This window comes from Triticum aestivum, chromosome 1B, assembly GCF_018294505.1.
Source record: "Triticum aestivum cultivar Chinese Spring chromosome 1B, IWGSC CS RefSeq v2.1, whole genome shotgun sequence".
In the NCBI taxonomy this organism is placed as follows: domain Eukaryota; kingdom Viridiplantae; phylum Streptophyta; class Magnoliopsida; order Poales; family Poaceae; genus Triticum; species Triticum aestivum.
The window spans coordinates 286652985-286672612 of NC_057795.1; the positions used below are offsets into that span (position 1 = coordinate 286652985).

General features: G+C 47.4%; 1 protein-coding gene across 1 annotated transcript; it reads left to right on the forward strand.

The window, feature by feature from the left end:
- Positions 1-9994: 9994 nt before the first annotated feature.
- Positions 9995-11166, forward strand: LOC123090320 (uncharacterized). Its single transcript, XM_044511676.1, has 2 exons — positions 9995-10663; positions 10745-11166. Exons 1-2 carry the CDS (start codon positions 10119-10121, stop codon positions 10905-10907), a joined length of 708 nt encoding a protein of 235 aa, XP_044367611.1. The 5' UTR covers positions 9995-10118; the 3' UTR covers positions 10908-11166.
- The last annotated feature ends 8462 nt before the right edge of the window (positions 11167-19628 follow it).

Consider the following 19628-nt stretch of genomic DNA (forward strand, 5'->3'; position numbering starts at 1 on the left):
TTTTGTGGATTTTTTCTGGACCAGAAGACACCCGTTGGGCCAAAGAAGTACCATAGAGGTGCTCCGACGGGAGCAAAACCCACCAGGGCATGCTTGGGGGCCCAGGCGCGCCTAGGTGGGTTGTGCCCACCTCGGTGGCCTCCCGCACCGCCTCTTTGCTCTATAAATACCCCAATATACCAGAAACCTAGGGGAGTCGACAAAAAATCAATTCCAGCCGCCGCAAGTTCCAGAAACACCAGATCCAATCTAGACACCATCACGGAGGGGTTCATCATTCTCATTGGTGCCTCTCCGATGATGCGTGAGTAGTTCATTGTAGACTTACGGGTCCGTAGTTAGTAGCTAGATAGCTTTCTCCCTCTCGTTTGATTCTCAATACAATGGTCTCTTGGAGATCCATATGATGTAACTCTTTTTGCGTGTGTTCGTTGGGATCCGATGAACTTTGAGTTTATGATCAGATGTATATATGTTTTTATCCATGAAAGTTATTTGAGTCTTCTTTGATCTCTGTATGCATGATTGCTTACAGCCTCGTATTTCTTGTCCGATATTTGGGTTTTGTTTGGCCAACTTGATCTATTTCTCTTGCAATGGGAAGAGGTGCTTTGTGATGGGTTCGATCTTACGGTGCTTGATCCCAGTGACAGAAGGGAAACCGCCATATATGTATCGTTGCTATTAAGGATAACAAGATGGGGTCTATTTCTACATAAATAGATCTTGTCTACATCATGTCATCATTCTTATTGCATTACTCTATTTTTCCATGAACTTAATACACTAGATGCATGCTGGATAGCGGTTGATGTGTGGAGTAATAGTAGTAAATGCAGGCAGGAGTCGGTCTACTAATCTTGGACGTGATGCCTATATAATGATCATTGCCTGGATATCATCATGAGTATTTGAAGTTCTATCAATTTCCCAACAGTAATTTGTTCTTCCTCCGTTTGCTATTTTTCTCGAGAGAAGCCACTAGTGAAACCTACGACCCCTGGGTCTCTTCTTTAATATATTTGCCTTCACGATCTATTTTAATTTTCTTTTATTTTCAGATCTAGTAATCCAAAAATACAAAAATACTTTGCTACACTTTATTTTATTTGCAATCTATTTATCCTATCTATTACAACTTTCTCCCGCCCACTTGCCAAATTCTGGCGCTGTTACCCGAAAGGGATTGACAACCCCTTTAACACGTCGGGTTGCGAGTATTTGTTATTTGTGTGCAGGAGTTGTTTACATTGTGTTGCGTGGTTCTCCTAGTGGTTCGATAATGGTCTCATCACTAAGGAAAATACCTACCGTCGCCGTGCTGCATCATCCCTTCCTCTTTGGGAAAATATCGACGTAGTTCTAGCAGACATCAAAAGGAATTTCTGGCGCCGTTGCCGGGGAGGATCAAGTCAAGATAGTCTCCCGATAATAACTCGCCAATTTCTGGCGCCGTTGCCGGGGAGACATCATCAACATCAACCAGGTTCCTAATCACAAATCTCATCTCCTTGCAATTTACATTATTTTCCATTTGCCTCTCATTTTCCTCTCCCCCATTTCACAAAAAATTGCCGTTTTATTCGACCACTTTTTCATTCGCCATTTTCCCGTCAGATCTGTTTTTAAGTGCAATCTTGTTGTCTAGTCATCATGACTCAAGAGAACATCAAGTTGTGTGATTTCTCAAATACCAACAACAATGATTTTATTGGCACTCCGATTGCTCCTCCCGCCACTAGTGCGGAGTCTTGTGATATTAATACTGCTTTGCTGAATCTTGTTATGAAAGATCAATTTTGCGGTACTCCTAATGAGGATGTCGCGTACCATCTTAACACATTGTTGGAATTATGAGATATGCAAAAGAAAAAAGATGTGGACATTGATGTTGTGAAGTTCAAATTATTTCTGTTTTCTTTGCGAGATTGCGCAAAAATTTGGTTTTCTTCTTTGCCTCGCAATAGTATCTATTCTTGGAATAAGTGCAAGGATGCTTTTATTACTAAGTATTTTCTGCCCGCAAAAATCATTTCCCTTAGAACCCAGATCATGAATTTCAAGAAACTTGAACATGAGCATGTTACACAATCTTGGGAAAGTATGAAACTGATGCTAAGGAATTACCCAACTCATGGTTTAAATCTTTGGATGATCATACAAAAAATTTATGCGGGATTGAATTTTGTTTCTTGTAATATTTTAAATTCCACCACGGGGGGTACTTTTATGGAAATTACTTTGGGTGAAGCTACTAAATTGCTTGATAATATTATGGCAAATTATTCACAATGGCATACCGAAAGAGCTCCTACTAGTAAAAAAGTCATTTCGGTAGAAGAAATAAATTCTTTGAGTGAAAAAGTTGATGCTCTTATGAAGTTGGTTGCTAATAAAAATGCTCCTATTGATTTTAATGATGTGCCTTTGTCTATTTTGATTGAGCAAAATAGTGATGCCATAGATGTGAATGTTATCTCGTGAAATAATTTCAATAACAATGCTTATAGAGGTAATTTTAATCCTAGGACTTTTCCAAGTAATTCCTCTAATAACTATGGTAATCCTTCTTATAATAATAATAGGAACACCTCTGATCTTGAGAATAATATTAAGGAATTTATCAATACTCAAAAAAAAAATCAATGCTACGATAGAAGAAAAGCTGAATAAAGTTGATGATATGTCTAGAAGTATTGATAGAATTTCTCATGATGTAGAAACTCTCAAGATGAAATTTTTTATGCCTAAGGTTGAAGAATCAATTAAAGCTCTTTATGTTTCTATGGATGAAAGAAAGAAAAGAACCGCTATGCTTAGAGCTAGAACATAATTTTTAGAAAAAGCTTTTTCTAGTCATTGCTTTCATAAAAGTGATGAACATCTTAAAATGATTGGTGTTTCTTCTATTGATTATTTGTTTAGTAAAATTAAGATTGATGAAAAAGGGTCTGAAGAAGAGTCAACATTAGCTGGAAGGCGTGCCAATAATTCGAAGGGTGGAAATCTTGTTGAGAAAATTGATAAAAGTGGCTTTGAAGAGGTCAAAACTTTAACTAGTGATGTGCCCACTCTTTTGGATTACAAAGACTTTAATTATGATAGTTGCTCTTTGGTTGACTTTATTTCTTTGTTGCAATCCATGATAAATTCACCCCTTGCTTATGAACAAAATAAAGCTTTTACTAAACATATTGTTGATGCTATGATGAAAGCTTTTGAAGCAAAGTTGGAATTAGAAGTTTCAATTCCTAGAAAATTACATGATGAATGGGAACCTACCATCAAAGTCAAGATTAAAAATTATGAGTGTTTTGCTTTATGTGACTTGGGTGCTAGTGTATCTACAATTCCGAAATCTTTATGTGATGTGCTTGGTCTTACCGATATTGAAGAATGCTCTTTGAATTTGCACTTGGCGGATTCTACTATTAAAAAGCCTATGGAAAGAATTAATGATGTTCTTATTCTCGCAAATAGAAATTACATGCCATAGATTTTATTGTTCTTGATATTGATTGCAATCCGTCTTGTCCAATTATACTTGGTAGACTGTTTTTACGTATTATTAGTGTCGTGATTGATATGAAAGAAGGAAATATTAAATTTCAATTTCCACTAAGGAAGGATATGGGACACTTCCCTAGAACAAGAATTAGGCAACCATATGAATCAATCATGAGGGCATCGTATGGATCTAGAACTAAAGATGACAACACTTAGATCATTTGCATTATGCCTATCTAGGGGGCATAAAACGATAGCGCTCGTTGGGAGGCAAGCCAACTTGTATCTTTTTGCTTTTTGCTTTTCTTGATATTTTCAATAAAATACTCAATTATGCCTCTGATTATATGTGTTTTTGTGGTTTAAATTAGTGTTTGTGCCAAGCAAAGCCATTGGGATGATTTGGATGAGAGTTGATTTGATCTTGCTGAAAAACTGAAACTTTTGCGCTTACGAAAATAATTCCCATTTTTAATATAAGAGGGCTGTTGATTTGATTCTTTTTGCAGAATATTAATAAACAAATTTCTCACATTTTCCTAATAGTTCAGAATTTTTCGAGTTACAGAAGTATTTGAAATATCCAGATTGCTACAGACTGTTCTGCTTTTGACAGATTCTGTTTTCTTTGTGTTGCGTGCTTGTTTTGATGATTCTATGGTTTTCTTTGAAGAGTTTTTGCCATAGAAAAGTTATAATACAGTAGATATAATGCAATAATAAAACATGAATGGGTTTTCAACAGTACTTATAGTATTAGTTTGCTTTCTTATACTAACGGATCTCACGAAGGTTTTGTTGAGTTTTGTGTGATTGAAGTTTTCAAGTTTTGGGTGATATTACGATGGATGGAGGAATAAGGATTAGCAAAAGGCTAAGATTGGGGATGCCCAAGGCACCCCAAGATAATATTCAAGAAGTATCAAGCAACTAAGCTTGGGGATGCCCCCGAGTGGCATCCCCTCTTTCTTCTAACGACCATCGGTATTTTACTTGGAGCTATATTTTTATTCGTCACATATTATGAGTTTTGCTTGGAGCACCTTGTATGATATGAGTTTTGCTTGGAGCACCTTGTATGATATGAGTCTTTCCATGCAAAAAATTTCTCTTCTGTGTGCTCGTACCGCTCGCGAGACGGTGAGGGGTGGCCGGTATTTTCCATGCTAGATGTGTTATTCTCACGATGAGTGTTTATTCAATTGTGATTATACGAGAGTACGACAAAGGTATTAGGGATGCCTAGTCCCGAGATGAAAAATGAATTTACTTTATGTTGTCAAATAATAAATTCCTTGAAAAGTGTTGGTATGGAGGGCACCCGTGGATACGGTTAGCCATGGAAAGTGAAAGTATGGTGGAAAAAGGAATCAACTTTATTTTCTGTTTGGGAACCGCCTATGATATGTTTAGCATGGAAAGTGTTGGGAACTCTAAGTCGTTTTTGTTGGTGGGAAAAGTATGCCTCCCAAAATGTTTTTATCTCTCAATTTTTGCTTTGAGCTCTAACACTTCTACAATCCCTACTTCCCTACATGAAGGGCGTTTCTTTTACTTTATGCATTTTTTAATTTTTACTTGAATCTCCATCTTCTCTTCTAAAGCACCAACTAAGGGGCACTATGATCGTACTTGAGCATTGGGTATAGCTAGTATTCGAGTGTGCTTCTTGAATAGATCAATAATTGAGGATAATGGGCTAGGGATAACTTGCTTTAGTGTTGATATTTTGAAAGACATGGTTGCTTGTTGATATGCTTGAGTATTAAAGTCTTCATGTCAAAACTAGACTATTGCTTTAAACCATATAAAAGTCTAAATGTCCATGCTACAAACAAAAGAATATGTGATGAACATGTTAGGCAGCATTCCACATGAATTTTTTTGTTTTTATCATTTACCTACTCGAGGACGAGCAGGAATTAAGCTTGGGGATGTTGATACGTCTCCAAAGTATCTATAATTTTTTATTCTTCCATGTTGTTATATTATCATTCTTGGATGTTTTACATATATCATTTTTTGGTACTAACCTATTGACATAGTGCCCAGTGTCAGTTGTCGTTTTCTGCTTGTTTTTTACATCACGGGAAATCAATACCAAATGGAGTCCAAACACAGCGAAACTTTTTATGGATTTTTTCTGGACCAGAAGACACCTGTTGGGCCAAAGAAGTACCAGAGGGGTGCTCTGAGGGGAGCACAACCCACCAGGACACGCCTGGGGGCTAGGGCGCGCCTAGGTGGGTTGTGCCCACCTCGGTGGCCTATCGCACCGCCTCTTTGCTCTATAAATATTCCAATATTTCAGAAACCCTAGGGGAGTCGACGAAAATCAATTCCAGTCGCTGCAAGTCTAGAAACACCAGATCCAATCTAGACACCATCATGGAAGGGTTCATCATCCTCATTGGTGCCGCTCTGATGATGCATGAGTAGTTCACTGTAGACCAACGGGTCCACAGTTAGTAGCTAGATGGCTTTCTCTCTCTCGTTTGATTCTCAATACAATGGTCTCTTGGAGATCCATATGATGTAACTCTTTTTGTAATGTGTTTGTTGGGATCCGATGAACTTTGAGTTTATGATTAGATCTATGTTTTTATCCATGAAAGTTATTTGAATCTTCTTTGATTTCTTGTATGCATGATTGCTTATACCCTCGTATTTCTTCTCTGATATTTGGTTTTTTTGCCAACTTTATCTTGCAATGGGAAGATTTGCTTTGTGATGGGTTCGATTTTACAGTGCTTGATCCCAGTGACAGAAGGGGAACCGACACGTATGTATCGTTGCTATTAAGGATAACAAGATGGGGTCTATTTCTACATAAATAGATCTTGTCTACACCATGCCATCGTTCTTAGTGCATTACTCTGTTTTATCATGAACTTAATACACTAGATGCATGCTGCATAGCAGTCGATGTGTGGAGTAATAGTAGTAGATGCAGGCAGGAGTCGGTCTATTAATCTTGGACGTGATGCCTATATAATGATCATTGCCTTGATATTGTCATGAGTATTTGAAGTTCTATCAATTGCCTAACAATAATTTGTTCTTCCACCGTTTGCTATTTTTTTCGAGAGGAGCCACTAGTGAAACCTACAGCCCCCGGGTCTCTTCTTTAATATATTTGCTTTCGCGATCTATTTTCATTTGGTTTTATTTTTAGATTTATTAATCCAAAAATACATAAATACTTTGTTGCAGTTTATTTTATTTGGGTCTATTTATCCAATCTATTACAACTTTCTCCCGTCCACTTGCCAATTTCTGGCGCTGTTACCCGAAAGGGATTGACAACCCCTTTAACACGTCGGGTTGCGAGTAATTGTTATTTATGTGCAGGAGATGTTTACGTTATGTTGCGTGGTTCTCCTACTGGTTCGATAACCTTGGTCTCATCACTGGGGGAAATATCTATCGTCACTGTGCTGCATCATCCCTTCCTCTTTGGAGAAATACCGACGTAGTTCTAGCATACATCATGCCTCCCCTCCCGCTCGACCATGGTCTCAATCTCGCGGCGACCATCGCAACTCTGCGCGGTGACCATCCCATCTCGCGCTGACTGGGGTGACCACAGGAGATGCTGCGACCGGGGACGACAAGGTGCTACCACGGCGATGTCCATGTGCTGCAACCCCGCGGCAACCGGGGTGCGCGACGGCGATGACTGAGGTGACCATGGGCTGCAACCATTGCTTTTCGCCGATAGCCGTTTGAAGCTTTTTCCATATACAGTTGAAGCTTTTTCTGTCAACGTTGGCAAGTTTTCTCTGGTTTGCAGTGTCTGGTTGGAGCTTATTTTCCAACGGTTGAAGCTGTTTTCATACACGGTTGAAGCTTTTTCCATCCACGATCGAAGCTTTCCTGCAAATGATTTGAAACTTTTTCCGTTCTTGAGCGGCGCTTGATTGAAGCTCTCTCTATCATCTGGTAGAAACTTTTTCAATATAAGGTTGAAGCATTTTGCGCGAGCGGTTGCATCTCTCCCCTGTTCCGCAGTGCCGGTTGAAGCTTTTCCATATAGGGGTTGAAGTTTTTCCATCCATGGGTTGAAGCTGTTTTTCGCGTTTGCAACACAAGGGGTTTGCGTTGGTTTCAATGGCGTCGACTGACTGGGTGGCCGTTGTCGTCGGCTGCAGTGAGCATCAATGGCGAGGGGCGGCGGTGGAGCTACCTCCGTCGCCATCGAGAGCTGCAACGGCAGGTGCAGCTGTTGCATGGCTCAAGGCGACGACGAAGACGGCCGACGAGGATGGGGACTGACGACTAGGACGGCCTGCCGGCGAGGATGGGGACTAGTGAATGAGGACGAACGGCGAGGGTGGGGACCGGCGACGAGGACGGCCACCAGAGGGGACGGGAGGCGCGGTGACGAGGACGCCGAGCGGGAGCTGCAGATCTAGCCCGAGGTAGAAGAAGCTCGACACGAATCGTTTTTTTTGTGCATCCAGTGACCACGCGGGCTCGCATCCAAGGGCTGGGGCGCAACCGGCCGAACGCCGGCGCCTAGCGTCGCCCCTTTCCTAACAAATCTCTTCGCCCTTGAATTTCAGCTGGCTGGGCCCTCACATTATTCCATACCTACTAATAAAGCAAGGTGTGTTTCTTCGATTTTTTGATCCGTTCACCATCGAAAAGATTTTTTCCTATTCGAGGTGGTACTAATTTTTTGTATGTTCGTATATTAGAAAAGGAAAAATGATAATTTCATACATGGGCCACCCGCAACGTGGCCCAGTAAAGACAACCCATTAATTTTCGTACCCACTAGTAAAACCCTATTTATCACATGGGGCGTCAAAGAGTCGCACCTTCGCACAGTGCGACCAAGCTGGGCTGAACCGTTTTTTTTATTATATTTCTATTTTACTTTTTCCATTTCTTTCTCTTTTTCATTCCTATTTATTTTGTCTTTTTTGCTTTCAAGTTTATTTTTCTTCCTCCTTTTTTCAATAAATTCATGATTTTCAAAAAGTTCATAATTTCAGAAATAATGATTTTTTTAAATTGTTCAGAATTATATAACTTTTTCTCATTGCAAAATTGATTCAAATTTAAAAAATAATGTTCCATTTTCCTTTTTGTTTTTCAAAGTTTTCGAGATTTTCCAAAAACAATGCATTTTAAAAATGTTGCTAAAACAAAAAATATTCTTGTTTTAGTGAAAAATTTGCAAATTCAAAATAATTTCCGAGTTTAAAGAAACATATTTTCCAAAATTGTTCTCAATGTTCAAAATATGTTTTCTTTTTCCAAAAAAACACAAATTCAAAAATTGTTCATGTTTTTATAAAAGGTTCATGTTTTCAAATAAAAATGTGAATTTCAAACGTTTCACATTTGGTGTGTATTTCTGATAATGTAAAGAATTTAAAAAGAGTTTAGGATTTTCAAAATTATTCATGTTTCCAAGAATATTCAACAACTTATATTTTTTAAAAAGTTCAAAAATAAAATTGCTTTATTCGTAGGCATAGATATAGGTTTTGTTCCGCCCGCTCATAGTTCCCGATTTTTTTGTACCCCAAGTGGGACGAACTGGGCCTACCCACGCATTTTTTTATGTGAGACGGATGAGCAACAAAAATTAAGATCCGAGGGAATTGAACTATGGACCTTCTGTATTGTGTCGATGGACAAAACCAACTCATCTATCTCATAATTATGATGAGAATAGTATCGCCTTCGAACTTTATAGTAAATCCCCACCGGTTTGTATATGTCCGTAGGTTGTCTGAAAATAAGAAGTTTGGATCAAAATAAGGAACTTATCTTAAGAATCATGAGCAGAAGGAGGGACTCCATAAATTATTACCGGTGCTAGCTTGCAAGTGCCAATAAAGGAGAATACGTTGATTTGGCTCGAATAAAAAAATGTGGGCACATGAGCACTACAATAATCAGAGAGAATAAATCCTAATAAAGAAGGGACATTGTTGTCTGGTTATGCGCTAAATATGCTAATGAAATGGGATTTGGGCGCTACAATTAGTAATCCATCCGGTTACGCTATCGTAGGAGACAGTGGTCGAAGCAACCGTGCCCCGAAGGTCGCCGCATACCTATCAAATGAGGAGGCAGACACAACCGTCGCATAGCTACCAAATGTGGTAGTAGACACAACCCCAAGATAAAGGCGGACTCGAAGGAAAAAAAAGCACGAGTAGGATGGTTGCCGCCACGCCGACTAACTTCACCACTATCAAGATCTCACGGGACAAAACATGACCGGTCAGAAGACCACAACTCCTCGCTCTATCGCACCGTCGCGGAGATCATTTTTGGTGGACACATCAATTATCTCTTTCATTGCTTCTCGCAAAGAAATGTCTCTCCCATTGCAATGCACGGGCATATGTGCTAGTTCTATCCAACAAAAATACGCGCGTGTGGCATTGCCCTTGCAGCACTCTGCAGCCGCGCGTCTTCCACCAAAGGCGCTTCAGGAAACCGCTCCAACGCCGCACGACGGCATGCACGAGTGCACGTACCAATGTCTCCCCTCCATCTTCTCCACCACCCTTCCAAACTTGGCAAACGCTCCTAATCGCCCCATTTTCCCCCGTTAAGCCCGCAGCCAGGCCGGCGAGGCTGCGTGCATGCATGCGGCGACGTCGGCCGGCAGCATGGCCTCGATCGAGCTCGGGCGCGGCGGCGCTGGCGCCGGCGCTAGTGGCAGCGGGAACGGCATCGGCATCGGCCGCGGCGGGCCCGCCGGGACGACGTCTAAGAAGCGGCTCGTGATGATCATCGCCGACCCGGGCCGCGAGTCCACGGCGGCGATGGACTGGGCACTCTCCCACGCCGTAGTCGAGGGTGACGACATCCTGCTTCTCCATGTCAACATGCCGCCGAGCGGCGCCCCCGGCGGCGCGGCCCCTCCGCGAACCGGCTCCATCGGCAGCAGCAGCGGCTCCCAGCTGGCTGTGTTCCTCGGTGGCGGGGGCTCCGCAGACGGGGAGTTCATGGAGACGATGCGCGCCGCGTGCAAGGCGCGATACCCGCGCGCTAGGGTCCACGCGGAGCGCGTCGAGCCGGCAACCGAGGGCCGCGAGGCCAAGGCCCAGACCATCCTCGCCGAGTCCCAACGCCGCGGCGTCGAGCTCCTCGTCATCGGTCACCACCGCTTCTCCGCCTTCCTCAGGTAAACCAAACCCCCCCAATCCATGTCGTCGATCTCCTCATCGCACAGACTCGACCGAAACAACTAATCTAGCGTGCGCAGGTTGCGGAGCGCGAGCGGGACGAGCCGGCCGAGACACGACAGCACGGCGGAGTTCTTGATTGAGCACAGCAAGTGCCTGTGCGTGAGCGTTCAGAAGAAGGGCAAGAACGCCGGCTACCTGCTCAACACAAAGACCCACAAGAACTACTGGCTCCTCGCATGAACATGTACATACACGTGCCCATCGATTAGACTGATCGAAATTACATTTTTCAATTATCGCGTGCGTGTACCGCATGTTAATTTAGAGAAATGAATGTTCGATTGCATCGATGAGTTCTGCCTGCCAAAAAAGGTTTCCCCGTTTTATACTGTACTAGCAAAAGGGCCCGTGCGTTGCAACGGGAGAAAAAAAATCATAATCTCCGATGTAATTATGTAACACTTTTTTAATTTAATTTTTGCAAACATCAGAAATAAAGTTACATTGAGTATTTCTTTTTGGACTATGGAATTTGGACGTATCATAGCAATGTTTGTCATGACTCATTTCAGCTCTCCGATGAACGAGTCTTTCAATCATTTTTATTTTTGTTGTTCAGAAAAACATGAATATCATCACACTCCCATGTCAAATTCGGTCTACCCCGCCCTCTCTTGACATTCTCCATGTTTAAACATGGAGAATGTCAAGAGAGGGCGGGGTGGACCGAATTTGACATGGGAGGAGTCCGTTAAGAGAGACCTGAAGGATTGGGGTATCACCGAAGAGCTAGCTATGGACAAGGGTGCATGGAAGCTTGCTATCCATGTGCCATAGCCATGAGTTGGTTGCGAGATCTTATGGGTTTCACCTCTAGCCTACCCCAACTTGCTTGGGACTAAAGGCTTTGTTGTTGTTGTTGTTGTTTTAGAAAAACATGAATATATATTTAATTTGAGAACGTGTTTTATCTAATTTTTGAGAATATTTTTAAAATGGAATCATTTTTGTGGTGACTAACATTTTTTTGCAATATTATGTTTCATTTGTAATAGCTTTTGTGAGAGCATCAAACTATGATGCATCCTAAACATAATTTTAAAAATGATTAACATGCAAGATAATAGCATATTTAAAATCTACATATTTTCTGAGATATTTTCACATATAACATGTTAGATTTGAAGTTAGAATTTGACAGATATCAATATTTTTAAAAGATTTGAATTTGAAAAAAGAAATTAAACAAAGAGAAAAAAACAGGTCGGGTCGAGCAGCGATTGCGTGGTGCAACCAAAAGAAAAGAAAGAAAAAAATAAGGGCCGGCAGGCATCGAACTCGTGGTGCAGCCAAAAGAAAAGAAAGAAAAAATAAGGTGCTGCCAAAAGAAAAGAAAGAAAAAATAAGGTGCAGCAAGGATCGAACCCGGGTCTATAGGACACAAGACACAAGCTCCAACCAATGGGATAGATACATATGCATGCGATATGTAAGAGGATTGTTCAATATGAACCAAACACAAGGTGGATGCAGCCGCGAAACGTTTTTTCTCACTTAGCGGTGGCATAGCGGGTAATTAGTGTGAACTTCGGGGGCAATTTTCCTGACGGACGACCAGAAGCACTATTTGCTTTATTAGTAGGGAAAAATTATATAAAGCCATGGCACCAACCACAAACAATATCCAAAGTACAAAGTTCAAGGTCCAAACGCACACGCCCAGTCACGATCAATACAGGAAATAAAGAGAATATCGTAATGAAAAAGAAAATCCAAATGGAGGGTCTTAGGGATTTTTCCTTGGTTGGATCTGGACGATCGGATTTGTCCCATGGAGCCTGCTACCCCAGTGGCTCGCTTTGGGCGGGTACTGCCCCGACGTCGTGCGGTGGGTAGTTGACCCATGACGTGACGTTGGCTAGAGCGGTGTGCTTTGCGCGTGGGCCGACATTTGAGTTGGCCGATCCTTAGGGCATCTTCAGCCGCGCTTTAGGAAGGTCTTTCCAGGTGATTTTTTCGCGCCGGCGTCGAAAAAACAGCCCAGTCGCGCCCCAAGGAGCCCGATTTTCATCGGCTTGGGCCGAAAACAGCGTCGGCGGACTCAGCCCGAACCCGGCGCGCTGGGGGGCGCCCGGAGGCGCCGGGGCGAGCTGTTTTGGCGCGAAAAAGACGCGGGCCAGCCGCGTCAGCGACTTGGCGCCTCGTCTTCCCCCAACGGCCTCGATTCCTGCGGGGAATCAATGGCAAGGCTGCCGCCGGTCAGCCTTGCCATTGATTCCTCACGGGCGGCGCTTCACGGGACGGCGCGCCGACGCCTCCCCTCCCTCGCACGCGTACACACGGGCGCCGCCCGGCTATAAAAGCCGCCGGCCTCCACTCGCCTGTGCCCACACCAGCCCCGCCCCTCGCCGCCGTCCAGCCCCTCCCTCTCCCTGCCTCTCCCGAGCGCCGCCGCCCAGCCCCTCCCTCTACCTCTCCCGAGCCCGCCCAGCCCCGCCGTCGCCATGGCAGAACGCTTCCCCGGAGACGAGGCGGCGGCCAACGGCTTCGGCCGCCGTTCGCTCTGCGAACAGGAGTCCTGGCTCCTGTTCCAGGCGAACATCCCGGCGCCGCCGGACATGCGCGCCGGGCCAACGGGGTGGAGACTCAGCGCCGGGGGAGCGCCCATTCCCCCGTTGCCCGACGCGGTGGCGAAGCCGAAGTACTTCGCCGAGGAGGTCGAGATCGTGCGCGCGTCCCTCACCGACGCCCAACTCTCCCTCCCCTAGTACGCCGCCGACAATCACGCGGCCTGGGCGGCGTATTTCGAGCGCCGCCAGCAGCAGCGATTGGCGTCCACCAACGGCGCGCCGGTGATCGGCGGCCGTCAGAACAGCGAGGGGCGCCACCTCTGGTGGGGCGTCCCCGGCCGCACACTCGAGGGCGTGCTCACGTACCTCGAGGGCGACAACGACCCGCCGTTGGCGTACCCCCCGGCGCAGCACCGACGAGTCGGGCCATGGGCGCCAAGGAGGTTCGGGTCCTCCTCCTCCTCTTCCTCCTCCCGATTCTCATCGCACTCCTCCGGCACTCCGGCCCTGCTCAGCGTCAAGGCCGAGCCCGCGGCGAAGTCGCCGCTCGGCCGGCGCACTCACAGCACCGGCATCGTCATCAACGAGGGCGGCCGGCGCGCCTCCTCCTCGTCGGCTCCTCCGCGCTTCGTCAAGCCAAAGACGGAGCCGGGGCTGGCGCCGGTGAAGACGGAGCCGGGGCTGGCGCCGGTGAAGGCGGAGTTCGACGACGACGATGCGGCCCTAGAATGGGCGCGCCAGGACTCCATTGCGATGGAGAAGGCGCGCCGGGAGAAGGTGAAGGAGCGCCATCGCGCCGCCCTGTGCCACTTCGAGGAGCGCCGTCGCGGCCGCGATGAAGATGGGGTCGTCGTCCTATGCGACAGCGATGACGATGACGACGACGTGCCGCCGCCAGTCCGCCATGGCGACGCCGGGTCCAGCAGGGGCGCCCGCGTCAAGGAGGAGAAGGCCGCCAACGACGACGGCGGCGACGACTTCAGCCCCTTTCTTTTTTTAGATTAGGTTAATGTAATGAAAATGCGCGAATTTCGCCGAAATTTGCCATGTTTAGCCGAAATTTAACTACTTTTTATCATAACTTCGCCGAACGGCCCTTCTTTTTTTTAATACGCGCCTGGGGGCGGCCCTGGGGGCCGACGGCTGGGAACCGACTCGCCCCCAGGGCCATTTTTTGCGTCGGCTCACCCCCAGGCGGCGCTTTTAGACGCCCCCTGGGGGGCCAACGGCTGGAGATGCCCTTAGGTCAACTGCACCGCGCGATCCCATTTTGTCCGGCCTGTTCGTTTGGGGTAAAAGGGACAAATCGGACGGCCTAGCGCGCGACGGTCCAGACCCATCTTATCCGTTTTGTGTCCGGGCCGACCCATTTCGAGCGCAAACTTGCGCCTGGTTTGGGTCGCGGCGGAAGGCAAACGGGCACACGCTCGTCCGCGTCGGGGCCGCGTGGTAGGCGGCCACCTACCTCCCATCTGTCAACATCAATGCGCACGGGCGGGTGTCCCCACCTGTCATCCGGCCATCAAACGGTCGTTGTCCTTCTTAAATGGGACCCGTGGACCGGTCGTCGTCCCCATCACTTCCCACACCGGTCCCTCTCTGCCCCCTCGAAAGCCTACACGCCCAAACCCTAGCCGCTCCCCATCCTCGAACTCACCGGCCGGACGCAACTATGGGACTATGGAACTACGGCCGCAAGGGGAAGCACGACTGCGAGGCCGGCTCCTGCTTGGGCCACCGCGGCTTCGTGAAGAAGGAGGAGCCTGCGTCACCGTCGCGCTCCTCCCGTCGAGCCCCCGCGCCGGCCCCCTTCACCATCGCCCCTAGGCCCGCCGGCGAACGCGACCGGCAGTACCTCAGCGCAGCGTGTGCCGGCGCTACTGGGAGACGAGGACGCCAGTCCCGTGGAGCAACGTCCACCTCCCCAACAACCGGCACCTCAGCGCCGACCGGGTCCCGATCCCGCCGGTGCCGATGGGCGACCGTGCGCGCCGCGATGAGATCGAGCGCCGCCGCCGCCTCCTCCCCGATGACCTGTACTACGACGACAGGTACGCCCCCGATTCCGTGCTCTGGGACACATGGCTCCAGGACGAGCACGACACGCGCCGCGCCTCCTACTTTGCCGTCAGGGTGTCGGGGCTGCGGCGGCCACGTCGAGAGGTGTGCGGGCGTATGGGGGTGTGCGGCCTCACGCCCACGCCATCGCCTTCCCCGTCTCCGTCACCACCTCCACCTCCTCGCATGACAGTGGAGGAGGAGGCCCGGCTCATGCAGCATGTCATGGAGGACTCCATGAACACGCACGACAAGCGCCAATGGGACGGCTTTGAGGAGGCGCTCGCACTCTCTGCCGCCGGCGACGTCGCCTTCCACGAGCTGGAGATGGTGGCCGGCAAGGAGGAGGAGAGGAGGGAGAAGGCGATGGAGGAGGATCCGGTGGCCGCGTTCCACCCCGGCCTGGTGGGCCAGCAATGGAGCTGGTCGTGCACCGCACCGGAGATGGCCGACGCCGTGGGGGGCGTGAACTGGTGCCCCACGCTGCCGCGGTCACCAGAACGGGAGGCCTCGCCACGGGAGGAGGTGGTACATGCACCTCCGACCTTCCAGGCCGCCCCCGTGTACCATGCGCCGCCGTCCCACCTCTGGACGCCGCCGGCCTACGTCGACCTCGTCAACGACGACGACGACATCGACAGCCAATGAAGACGGTGAGGGCCATGGCATCAACGGGTGCGACAGGAGCACGCGGCGGCGTTTTTTATTTTCTTTTTATGTTAATTATGACACTGAGCCGTTAAGTGAACTGCTAAACTGGGCCGTTTTGTGGCCGTGGCCCCCCTAACTAAGTTTTATGTTTTTTAAACTGCGCTTATTTACGTTTTTTAGTCATTTTATTTACGTTTTTCTGTTTTTTAAATCATGTCCAACGCGGACGTGATTTGGGGTGCGGCCGCGTGGTGGGCGCACGCACGACCCAACGGACAGGGCTGGACACGGGCGAACCCATCGCCGCCCTAAAGGGACAAAATCCGGCCAAACCGGACGTCCGTTTGGGGTCGTGCGGTGGAGTTGGCCTTACCATGGTGGTGCTACGATACGATGGTTCCCCGCTTGTGTTGTCCGTCACAAGGTGACCACTTTTTAGTAGCCTGGCGTCCGGGTAGCAGCGGGGTGTCTCTCGTAGAAGCCAGGGAGACGACCCTGGATGGTGAGGCTGCATGGATGGGTCTTTTTTGCATCGAACTATGACTTTATTTAATGAATAATCATGTGGTTACAGTCTACCCGTAGGCTATTGACAAGGAAATCTGGACTCGCATTGAGCCAGCAGTCCGTACCCTCCATTGCACACGCACGTTGCGCACACAAGTGGGCCGGGAGATTAAGTTCCCTACTAATATGCTGCACCGAGAAGGAAACAAAATTAAGGACTAAAGCTTCAAGTTCTCGAAAGATAGGCGTTGCAACCGAACGTGAATTGCCGCGCGAGTTTCATTGGGTGACCAGCTCCATGCAGTCCACTTGCATTATCACATGTGACATTCCGCGTAGTTGAGCAAAGATCACACCCTCCCGAAATGCTAGGAGCTCAGCAATGAAAGGATCTGAGACCCCCTCTAGCGGCTTGCACCAAGCCCCCACAAAAGAAATGTGAGACCGGGCAACGCCACCTGCTCCTCCTGGCAGCGCATCTGGGAGCACCGATCCATCAGTGTTGATGGTAATCCACCCCACGTCCGGGGGGTTCCAGCTCCGTCCCGTCTGCACCCCAAGTCGACGGTTAGGTAGTTCCAGTATAGCCAGAGTTTCATGGATCCACTTGAGCGCTTGCACCGGGGAGAAGCCCTCTTGTTCGCGAGTCCATTTGTTCCTGGAGGTCCATATTGCATGCATGATCGTGATGATCTGACAACGAGCCTCGTCAGAGAACATCTCATCGAGCCCAAGATCCCGTGCCCATGTTAGCAGATGCAACCTCGGTAGATGAATATCGAACCGATCCTTCGCCGCAACCCAAAACTGCTTAGCATGTGAGCATGAGATAAGTGCATGCATCAAGTCTTCATTCATGGCCTTGCATAGATCGCAGCGGCCAAGTGGCTTGATGTGTCAGTGCTGCAAGGTCATGGAGTCTGCCAAGATGCCACGTAGAACTCTCCACCAGAAAACCCTAACCTTCGGCACCACCCGCAATTTCCAAGTGCAGTCCACAATTGTTTATTTGCTGATGAAGTATCCGTCATCGTCCCTTCCTTTAGAGAACTAAGCTCGTTTCGAGTCATGAGAGAGCGATACGCTGATTTTATAGTGTAGTTACCTGACTTTTCCAACGACCACGCCAAACTATCTTCCCCACCCGATCTGTTCAAGGGTATGTTAAGGATCGCCTCAGCATCGGGAAGAAGAAAATTTTGGCGTACCAAACTGACATTCCAACTCCCTGTATAGTCATCTATCAACTCTGAGACAGTATGTAGGGGAGCCGCCCCTAGCCTTCCAGTCGGTTTCATGGTGACTATATTTGGGATCCAAGGATCATCCCAGATAGATATAGATGAGCCATCCCCTATGCGATGGATCAATCCTCTCTCCAAAGCCTTTCTGCCTGCTATAATAGCCTTCCAAGTAGAAGAAGCTCCCTTGGGCATCGAGGCTTGGAGAAAATTTGAATGTGGGAAATACTTGCCCTTCAACACTCTAGAGCATAAAGAATCTGGTTTGGTCAGAATGCACCATCCTTGCTTTCCAAGCATTGCCAGATTGAATAGTTGTGGATCCCGAAAACCCAAACCTCCTTTGATTTTTGGTTCTGTCAATTTGTCCCACGCCAACCAATGTAGGGATCTTTTGTCGATAGAACTCCCCCACTAATATTTGGCCTTGGGCGAGGTGATCTCCTTACATACTTTCTTGGTCAGCAGGAAACAGCTCATGCTGTAGGTTGGAATAGCTTGTGCAATAGATTTCGAAAGGACATTCCTTCCTGCACAGGCTAGATTCCTCTCTGACCATCCACTTATTTTGCTGCGGATACATTCACCAATATGATGAAAAGTACCACTAGTGATTCTTCCAATGGCAGTCGGTAAACCTAGATAGCATTCAGAAAACGCTTCTGCTGAAATCCCGAGCACATGTCTGATTTGTGCCCGCAGGGGCTGCCCCGAGTTGCCACTAAAGAAAATAGAGCTTTTCTCTTTATTTACCGCTGGCCCGAGCAGTCCGCATAGATTTGTTATATTTCCACCAGCCGTTCTGCAGTTTGGGTCTTAGCAGCAAGAAAAATGAGGCTATCATCAGCGAACAAAAGGTGACTAACCCATGGTGCATGGATACTCACACGGATACCTCTGTCGATGTGAAAACCGGCATAATTATTGAGCAGTGAAGTTAGTCCATGAGCGTAGACTAGGAACAGATAAGGTGAGGCTGGACATCCTTGACGAAGCCCCCAGGAGGGGATAAAATATAGCAGCAACTCACCATTAACCTTACCTAAGAATCTGACGAACATGACACATTACATAATAAGCCTGATGAATCGGTCCCCAAAGCCCAGCTGCACCAGCATGGCTTCTAGATAGTGCCACTCCACCCGATCATACGCCTTGAGCATATCCAATTTAACAACACAACTATAGTTCTTGCCCTTCTTTCTTCTCTTGATGGCATGAATACACTCATAGGCAACTAAGACATTGTCCGTGATCAAGCCTCCTGGCACAAACGCACTCTGCTCATCACCTACAACATCGTCCAAGGTGGGATGAATTCTGTTTGCCATAGTTTTGACTGCGATCTTGTACAAAATGGGACATAAGGCAATAGGACGGCATTGAGAAATTTTCTAAGGGTACCTGACCTTAGGAATTAAAGTGATGGCCGTGTCGTTGAGCCTCGCTCGAAGCTCTCCCCCGTTCAGAAAACTCAATATGGCCAATGTAATGTCATTCCCGACGACATCCCAATGTCGTAGGTAGAAACCTGCTGTGAAGCCATCCACACTTGGCGCTTTTGATGGCGCCATTTCAAACAGTGCAGTTTTACCTTTGCTGCGGTGTAGTCCTTCTCGAGAAAATGATTCATGTCAGCAGACACCCGCGGCTCTACACAGTGCAAAAGCTCTTCCATCGGTCTGTATCCTTGTGACTGATACAGTGCTTGATAGAAAGAGGTGATCTCATCCTTTATCTCCATTGGGTCACTAAGGACATGGCCATTCGTGCTCTCCAATGAGGTAATACGGTTGATCCTCGTGCGTTGTCGTGCTTGTGCTTGAAAGTAGCCTGTATTTCTATCCCCAACACGGAGTCGCAACACACGAGATCTTTGTTTTAGCCAAATTTCCTCCTGCCGCAAAGCCTCACGCAGCTGCTTCGCGACCGTC